The sequence below is a fragment of the Macrobrachium nipponense genome, chromosome 14 (assembly GCF_015104395.2).
Source record: "Macrobrachium nipponense isolate FS-2020 chromosome 14, ASM1510439v2, whole genome shotgun sequence".
In the NCBI taxonomy this organism is placed as follows: domain Eukaryota; kingdom Metazoa; phylum Arthropoda; class Malacostraca; order Decapoda; family Palaemonidae; genus Macrobrachium; species Macrobrachium nipponense.
In genome coordinates, this window is record NC_087207.1 from 20,060,284 (window position 1) to 20,070,283 (window position 10,000).

Sequence of the window (10,000 nt, forward strand, 5' to 3'; positions counted from 1 at the left end):
AAAGTGATTGAGTCTCTCTCTCTCTCTCTCCCTCTTATGTCTCACATCCTTTGACAGAATCACACAGAAGATCTTCTGACTCTCAAGTAAGAGATCACAGAATTTCTTTTAATGGGAAATGTGTTGTCACGAAAAGCCTGTCAGATGCTTGGTAGATAATTTTACTTTTTGCACGACAAATTAATTATTCACCCGAGAGAGAGAAATTTTAAACGACGCTAGACAACACCTTCCTAATTTCCTTGATGTTACTTCTCTATTTCATCTTCTCTCAGAATCGTCTTACTGGATCGACTGTTACTTTCACGAGGTTTCTCTCTCTCTCTCTCTCTCTCTCTCTCTAGTTAGAAAAGGGGAGGGATATTAGACAAAGGAAGTCTGGTCTGATTTTGTTAATTCATCTCTACTCTCAAATGTTATGAAGATACTTCATATAGAATGTATATATATATATATATATATATATATATATATATATATATATATATATATATATATATATATGTGATTGTGTGTGTGTGTGTGTGTGTATGTGTTTGTTTGTCTATGACCTTACCTTACCTTAAAGACCTTACATTTTGTTCGGGTTGCCCCAGGTCCCTCAGTGTGAGGCACCTCTAATGTCTACCAGAGAGTTGCTAGTACATCTTCCGGTATATTTTGCATCTTCCAATCTTGGATGGTCTGGGATGCAGTTTAGATATTTGTCGAGCTTATTCTTAAACACATCTACGCTCACTCCTGATATATTCCTCAGATGAGCTGGCAACGCATTGAATAGACGCTGCATTATCGATGCTGGTGCGTAGTGGATTAATGTCCTGTGTGCTTTCCTTATTTTTCCTGGTATAGTTTTGGGCACTATTAATCTACCTCTGCTTGCTCTTTCTGATATTTTTAGTTCCACGATGTTTCTGCTATTCCTTCTATCTGTTTCCATGCCTGAATTATCATGTAGCGTTCTCTTCTCCTTTCTAGACTATATAACTTTAAGGATTGTAGTCTTTCCCAGTAGTCAAGGTCCTTACCTTCTATTCTAGCTGTAAAGGACCTTTGTACACTCTCTATTTGTGCAATATCCTTTTGATAGTGTGGGTACCATATCATTATTCAATATTGCAATATTCAAGTGGACTACGAACATATGTTTTATAAAGCATAATCATGTGTTCTGCTTTTCTTGTTTTGAAGTGCTGTAACAGAGAGAGAGAGAGAGAGAGAGAGAGAGAGAGAGAGAGAGAGAGAGAGAGAGAGAGAGAAAATTTCAGCATTCTCTGAGATAAATGCCAAGGTTACCCCCTGGACAGATTTAGATGACTCTCTCTCTCTCTCTCTCTCTCCTCTCTCTCTCTCTCTCTCTCTCTCTCTCCGGCGTTTCCCTGAGAGAAAAGAGAAGAGTATCAAGTGACTAGTGAGCCGATATCCTGGCAATGATTCCCCCTCTCTCTCTATCTCTCCCTCTCTCTCTCTCTCTCTCCAAGTATCTATTTGTTTAGGCTTCTATTTTGGAACCAAATATTATCATAGAATCTTAATATAATATACATGTATATATATTCATATATGATATATAATATATATATATATATATATATATATATATATATATTATATATATAAAGTATATATGTTTGTGTATATATATTATACACATTTATATATATGTATACATATACATATTATATGTATATATATATATATATATATATATATATATATATAGTATATATATATATATATATATATATATATATGGTTACGAGCAATCAGTGAGATAACACCAATGCTACTGCTACCGTTCCTATTCAAGTTCCATTAAATACATCAAAACTGGAACTTAATGAAAACTATGTATTTTAAGTCCTGCGGTGGGAGGTTGAAACCAACATACTTTGGAAGCTTGAATTTTAAGTCAATGGCCCCTTTGGTGTGCTCGTTCCATGTGATTAGGATTCACCTACTGGAATAAAAATAATAAATTCAAAGTTGACATAAACAATCCCGCTGGAAATATAGACGTAATCCACATTTTGTCATCAAGGTAGAAAGACCAGTGGTGCTTAGACCCGAATTATTTTTAGCAAACAGGAAAACAGAATTCCACTGTAGAGTAAACCTGTGGACTATAGGTCTGATCAGACGGGTAAGAAAGGCGCTTAGACATGACTTACATGAGTAGACAGGTGTGTGTCATATGCATACAAGAAGTCTAATATTATGGAGGTCTAAATTTAGGAAAATGTAGACCTAAGCAGGTTTGTAGATGAGGTCCTAGGTCTATAGGGAGACAGAATTGTCAAGGTTATACGTAGACATAAGCAGGCTTATCATGTGTATGTAAATTATTATTATTGATGATGATGAACATTGTTCATATAGAACAAGCCCACCACAGGGGCCAGTGACTTGAAATTCAGGCTTCCAATTATTATTATTATTATTATTATTATTATTATTATTATTATTATTATTATTATTATTATATCCAGACGACAGGCCCTATTCATATGGAACAAGCCCACCAGAGGGGTCAATGACGTGAAATTCAGGCTTCCAAAGAATATTACAGTGTTGATTTGAAAGAACTAACAGAAGGTAATTGGAAATATAGGAAAAAGAGCTTAGTTATTGTAAGAGAAAAATAAATGAAATAATAACTAAATAATTTAAAAAATATAAGCTAATTTAAAATACAATGTGAATTATTCTAGGATAGCAATGCATTCCATCTTTGCTTGAAATCTTCAGGTTTTAATTACACATAGAGACTGAAAACGCATCAAGGGATTTTACGACCTACTTAGGATGAATACACTGGGATTTATTTTACGTATTTATATTATTTTTCTGTTTCTTCCCTCATTTTCCGGGAACAAAGGTCTACCACGAAATGTCACATATCTTTAGTTCTGTAGGGTACAAATTTTTTTTTTTTTTTTTTTTTTAAGTTTTTCATTTGCCAAAGTTTTATAGTAACTGCATAGCTGATAGGTTTGAATTTTATTGTAGCTCGTTTTTTTTATTTTCTCTTCTTAATATTGTGTTTTTAAAGACTGGTTGTTTTGGTTATTTGAATATCCAATGCCTATTCTTGTGTACGTATGCTATCTCCTTATTAGATGTGCCCATATTCTACTAATATATATATATATATATATATATATATATATATATATATATATATATATATATATATATATACAAAGGGTTAATGGGAACGAAACAATCCTTTCCTACCTACCATGAAAAAAAAAAACAAATAAAAAAAAACAGCAGAAATGAGACTAGACCATCACCACAGCTTCCTGGTCTGCTATAGATGGATCCCAAGAACTCCTCCTTCCTCTTTCCTCCGTCCCCCTCTCCCTCCTCCAACTCTCCCTCCCCCTCTCCCCGAAAGATCAGGAGGGGCCATCATCAAGTATTTCCGAAATGTAGCAAATTCGGCGCACGCGGTCCACCATAGTGGTCCAATGCAAGTTCAGCGCTCCCGGTCAGGACGGTGCTATGCGCTGGGATGATTTTTACTGCTCGCTAAAGAGCGCGCGAGCGCGCCAACACACACAAGCACACAGGCACTCCGTTTGGCCCGATTATTTTCTCACCGGCGTTTTGCTTGTGCTTGTTAGGGTCTGCTTTGCTTTCGGGGTCTTCCTGATGTTCGTGTTGCCGGTTTTGTCTAGTTTTTATGCTTAAAGTCTCAGCTTTTTCTTTTTTGTGTTTTGTTATTCTGTTTCATCCTATTTTTCCGATATTTTGGAATTCGATTTTTTGCAAAACCTTTTGTTTCTGTCTCTGTATCTCATTTTTCGGATTTTTCGAAGTTTAATTTTGCAAAATATTTTGTTTCTGATTCTGTAATCTATTTTTCTGATTTTTTTTAGAATCTAATTTTTGAAAAATATTTTATTAATTTCTGTATCCTATTTTTCTGATTTTTTGGAATCTGATTTTTGCAAAACATTTTGTTTCTGTCTTTGTTTCCTATTTTTATGATATTTTGGAATTCGATTTTTGCAAAATATTTGGTTTCTGATTCTATATCCTATCTTTCTGATTTTTTTAGAATCGTATTTTTGCAAAATACTTTATTTGTTTCTGTATTCTATTTTTCTTATTTTTTTGGAACCTGATTTTTGCTAAATATTTTGTTTCTGTTACTCTATCCTATTTTTCTGATTTTTTGGAATTTGATTTTTACAAAATATTTTAGTTGTCTCTGTATCCTATTTTTCTGGTTTTTTGAAGTTTCATTGTGCAAAATATTTTGTTTATATTTCTGTAAGTTGGCGTGAATGATTCTATTTACCTTATTTCTTTAATCTTTCCCTGTAAATTTACATTTTTATAAATACTTCAGTTCTCCAGCTTTCTAATGTCAGTTTCAATTGATGTCCTCTATTTTTGCTGCAAATGAAGTGAAATTTATTTCCAATTTTGATTATTTCATTTTTCTATGGCGATTTAACCATAACTTTATAAAAAGCTGCTGTGAATGATTTGGGTCGACTCATGTCTTATTTTTTCTGTTTAAATTGCCATTTTTATAAACAGTTCCTTTTCCAGCTTTTTAATATGAATTTAAATTAATGTTAATAATATAATTATTGTTTAGGAGGCATACCCCTATTCATATTTGAAAAGCCCACCAAAGGGACCACTGACTTGAAATTCAAACTTCCAAAGGATAAAACGGTCCATTTGAAAGAAGTAACAGAATATAATAGGACGTTCAGGAAGAAGAGATTAGTTATTAGAAAAGAAAAAATAAAGATAATTCAATAAATAAAAAGAAAAACTGTAAGTGAATTATCAATTATAGTAATATTATGTTCATTTGAAAGTAGAAACAGAAGGTAATGGGAAATTATGAAGGAAGAGATCAGTTATTAGAAAAAAGACAAATTAATGAATTGATAAATAAATAGATATAAATGTAAATAATTGATTAAAAATACAAGGAGAATTGTTTTGGTGTAGTAATTCGTTGCATCTTCTCTTGAGTGTTTGAGGTCCAATACGTGAATAGTATTATAAAAAGTAATATATTTTTTTATTCTCATCCTATCACCAATAACCAATAAATCAATTTTGAATTCGCATCCTGCCACCAACATATATTAACTTGACTAAATAAATAACTTGAGTCATGTTCGAAACACATTTTCTGTAAGACATTTGGTTGGCATAAATCTCGATTTGTTAGACTGTTTGTATTTTTGTTTATCTATATTTTTTTCTTTTTGTTTCTTGCAACGTGACTCTTAAGCAGAAGTTATAGCCATCGTCTGTCTCTATTTGCTCTGTTTCGTCCTCAGCTGCTGCTTGCTTGCTTGTATTTCTGTCGCTGGGGATTTCACCGTTATTTTTTTCTGTTGGGACTGTTGTCTGTTGCAGTGAAAATAATGATGATGGTGATATTATTATTATTATTCATTATTATTATTATTATTATTATTATTTATTATTATTAATTATTATTATTATTATATTATTATATGCTGATTTCAAAATTCTAATTTCCTTTGCTGCTATTAAGAATTGATTACATTAATTAATTACTAAAAATGATAATAATATTATTCTTATTATTATTAATTCATGTGATTCAAATCTAATTTCTTTGATGATATAATAATAATAATAATAATAATAATAATAAGAAAAATAATAATAATAATAATAATAATAATAATAATAATAATAATAATAATTATTGTATTATTATATGTGATTCAAATACTAATTTCCTTTGCTGATATAATAATAATAATAATAATAACATAATAATAATAATAATAATAATAATAATAATAATAATAATAATAATAATAATTATTATTATTATTATTATCTTATTATTATTATTATCATATTATCATTATTATTATATATGTGATTCAAATCTAATTTATTTGCTGATATAATAATAATAATAATAATAATAATAATAATAATAATAATAATAATAATAATAATAATATAATAATAATAATAATAATGATTTTGTTATATTTGTTTTGGTAATAATAATAAAATAATAATAATAAAATAATAATAATAATAATAATAATAATAATAATAATAATAATAATTACTATTAACATACGGTTTTAAACTTTATCTAATTATTATTATTATTATTATTATTATTATTATTATTATTATTATTATTATTATATTATTATTGTTTATTATTATTATTATTATTAGTATATTATTATATACGGTTCAGGTCTAATTTCTTTTGCTCGTATAATAATAATAATAATAATAATATAATAATAATAATAATAATAATAATAATAATAATAATAATAATTGTATTATATTATTATTATTATTATTATTATTATTATTATTATTATTATATTGCTGAAGTCTAATTTCTCTCGATGCTATTATTATTATCCTTAAATTCGCTAATAAGAATTGTTCTTTTTAAATGTAACACTGATTTAATGTGGCAATAAACGCTTTCAATGATTGTCTTGTATCTTCACTATCATTGCTATATATTTTTCTAACGTCGCTTCAAACTCCCGTTGTTCGTTATCCTGAATTATTCGTCCTCTCGCCCTACTTTCTATTTTATTAAACGAATAGAATTGCAAATTTAAAAGTGAAACGAAGAAAAAAAAAACTAAAAGAAAGGAAGTAGTGGTCCCTTCCACGCCCCGATAAAATCTCGTATGTTTAAATAAAAATACACTTCCCAGAGTGGCCTCCGCTTCTCACCTTACCACGATCACCGAAGCGACTGTCTTTTGTTTCTTTGTCGATGATTCGCCAACAGCTTTACGACATTTCGACCTCTCCTGCGTCTACGTACGTAGGTCGCGGGAACATTTTGTTGCGATAGGGTCGTCTGTCTCTTTGGCGTTTTTGTTTACTTTCCTTTTAGGTTTTTGGTGTCGTTCGTGTTCTTTTCTTTTAGGTTTTTTCAAGTCATCTTTGTTTGCTTTTCATTTAGGTTTCCCTTGTCTTTTATTTTTAGTTTTCTTTTAAATTTTCGTCTCTATTTTGATTGCCATTCTTTTTGGTTTTTTACCTCTTTTGTATACCTTTCTTTTAGGTTTTTCGTCTCTTTTGTTTACCTTTCTTTTAGGTTTTTCGTGCCTGTTTTGTAACTTGTATACCTTTCTTTTAGCTTTTTTGTCTCGATATCTGGGTTTCTTTTAGCTTTATCGTCTCGTATTGTACGGGTTTCAAACATCCTCCAATTCTTCCTCCTCCTATTCCTCCTCTTTCTCTTCTCCTTCTCCTTACTCTTTCGCTCTTTCTTCTGCTGCTATGTCGCGTGGAGGGAACGTGGAGGCCACCACCGCGAGGTAAAGGACCATCGGCGGTCGGTGCCAAGTTTTGCCGGCGTGGAGGCTTGTTGGCTGACGGCGGAGAGAAGGCTGTGGTGGTGGTGGTGATGGTGGTGTTGGAGGAGGTATTGGTGGTGTTGGAGTGCCGGGCATGGTGCCCTGGCTGCCCGCTAATGCCCAGTTGGCGCCCCGTCCCCGCTCCTTTCGCTTGCGGAAGATGTAACATCGATTGTGGTCTTCCTGATTCCCTTGTTGCTGGAAGCCCCCTGCCCTGCCCTGGCCTTCAGGAGGTGCTCTGTGGCTGCTCCTCATCACTGAAGGGAGGAGAAGAGGAATAAGAACGAGAAGAGGAGTAATAAGAAAGAGGAATACTGTCTGTGGAAGTGATATCTCACCCTCTCTGTGTTTTTTAGTGAAAAATAAGGAAAATAATTACTGTAGATAATTTGGTTTGTATCTTTGAGTTAGGGTAGAGGCAGAAAATGTTATTGGGTATAATCTGAATGTTTTGTGATTTTTGTGGTTGATGGAAAATCAGTCGTGAAAGAGCTGAAGAGCTACTCTAATGTGATAAGAGACTGTGATATTGTAACTCAAAAAATTATTATTCATGACAAGTGTAGGTATCTGTAGTTCTAAACGAGGGATTTAAAGAAACTTCAAGATGACTGACTACTGCCGCATTACAGGGCATGCCCGTAACTTGCCCAAACCTTGTTACTTCCCCCTTCTACCTCCAATTACTCCAGCTGACGCGAAAAAGTTGGGCAGGCTCACTGGAAAAGCCCCCGTGGTGCACACTTTCAGCCCTATCATTGCCTTCGGAAAGCCCCTTAGGTTCGATGGCGTCGAGGGGTGTAAAATCACAAAGTATGAGGACTGTAATTATGTCTACATGGTCTTCGAGAAGATGAAGGACAATGAGATGACCTTCTATGACCTGGAATCAACCTTCAACAAAATCAAGGGAAAGCGCAAGAGACGTGTTGAGACGGACAGGGAGTTCGTTTACCAAGTGCCGAACCAGAAGACGAGCCTGGTCGTTTCGCCGGAAATGGAGGAAGCCATCAGGAGGGGAGATGTAGAGAGTGTGTCCATGAGTAAAGACAGCAAGTACATCAATATCAAGGTTACACATGGAAGAATTGTCAAAATCAAATGTAAACCCATGAGCTATGTAGATGTCCAGGAGAGAGATAATCTTTATTATGGCTCAGGACAGAGCAAGGAAGTTCTGGAAGAGCAGCAGAGGATTCTTAACGAGCGCAACAAGAAGAAGTCAAACACAATGGCAAGGAAGATGCGGTTCGAAGGACTTGAACAAAAGGCAGAGGAAGAATATCTCAGGGACACTGTGAAACCTCCTTTCAAGAAGCCACGTGTGAAGTTCAATGCAAAGCAGAGGGCCGAAAAGCTAGCGAGAATGGAAGCGATGATGAGGGAACAGGCTCAAAATAAAGCCATTGTCCTGCCTAAGCTTGACACGAAGAAGGCACCGGATGAACAGTTGCAGTATGAGAGGATGTTCTCTGATATAACAACAGCTCAGGTCACGTCCATCAACATCACAATTGTTGCCTCAGGTTTTGATTGGGCAGAAGCGGAAGCAGCGGAAAGTGCCGGTTTTGACTGGGATAGCTTCCCCCACGAGGAATGGATTGATCCTTTAGAAGTAGAAGAACATGCTGTGAAAATAGAAGAAGCTGTTGTAAGGGAGGATATAACAAAATTAGAGATTGTAGCAACAGTTGAGACAATCACACCCTCATTTGCCATGTCAAACGATGTTACCAAGGCTGTGGTAGAAATGAAAGAGGAAACTATTCTTAAGAAAACAGAGAATGTTTCGGAGACTCTGAAATCTATGAAAGATAAAGAACTGGTACCCAAATTTGATGAAGTATGTAAAATTGCTGCCAATATTGATAAAGCTGAAATTGGTTTTATGGTACATAAAGAGGATGGTGTCACATTTGTATCCAAGTCAGAATATACAGAAACAGGACAAAAAGCTGTGTCTGGTGCTATTGTTGAAGTAAACGAAGAGAAAAAGTTTGTTGCTGGTCAGGTTATTAAACTTGCTGATCAGGAATCTTTCATTGCTGGCCAAACTGTTGAAACTCCTGAAGGTAAGAAGTTTGTACCTGGTCAAACTATCATGAACAGGCAAGGTGAGATTAACTTCCTTCCTGGTGAATGTGTTAAAGGGCTTGATGAAGAGATTAACTTTGTGGCAGGTCAGATATTCCACACCCCAGATGGACCTAAGTTTGTTTCTGGCCAAGTTATGGACATTGGGGATGGTAAGAAAACATTCGTTGCTGGTCAAACAGTCAGTACTGAAGAAGGACCAAAGTTCACTCCTGGTGAAGTTGCTACTGATGTTTACGGTGAGGAGGTGTTTGTCCCTGGTTTGAAAATGCCCACGGCAGATGGAGGGAAATTCGTTGCAGGTCAAACATTCCAGTCGGAGGAAGGCATTACCTTTAAACCAGGTCAAATTTTGGATACAGTTGAAGGCCCCACATTTGTTCCTGGTAAGACATTCGTAACTCCAGAAGGTAAAAAGTTTATCAAAGGTGATATTGTCAAGGATGACCAAGGCAAGCTTAAATTCGAACACCGACCATTTGAGGTTGAGAAGATAAGTGAATGGCTTGTTATACCAAACCGTGAACTTCAGCCCA

General features: G+C 34.0%; 2 protein-coding genes across 2 annotated transcripts in view; both read left to right on the forward strand.

Moving 5' to 3' along the window:
• The window catches only part of LOC135226158 (obscurin-like), a 432,842-nt gene that overhangs the window by 83,224 nt on the left and 339,618 nt on the right, over nt 1-10,000 (forward strand).
• LOC135226368 (uncharacterized) overlaps nt 7,382-10,000 on the forward strand; it is a 40,868-nt gene continuing 38,249 nt past the window's right edge. The window contains 1 exon segment of the mRNA XM_064265843.1: nt 7,382-10,000. This exon segment is cut by the window's right edge and continues 1,442 nt beyond it. Coding sequence (XP_064121913.1) covers nt 7,978-10,000 — 2,023 coding nt within the window. The 5' untranslated portion in view covers nt 7,382-7,977.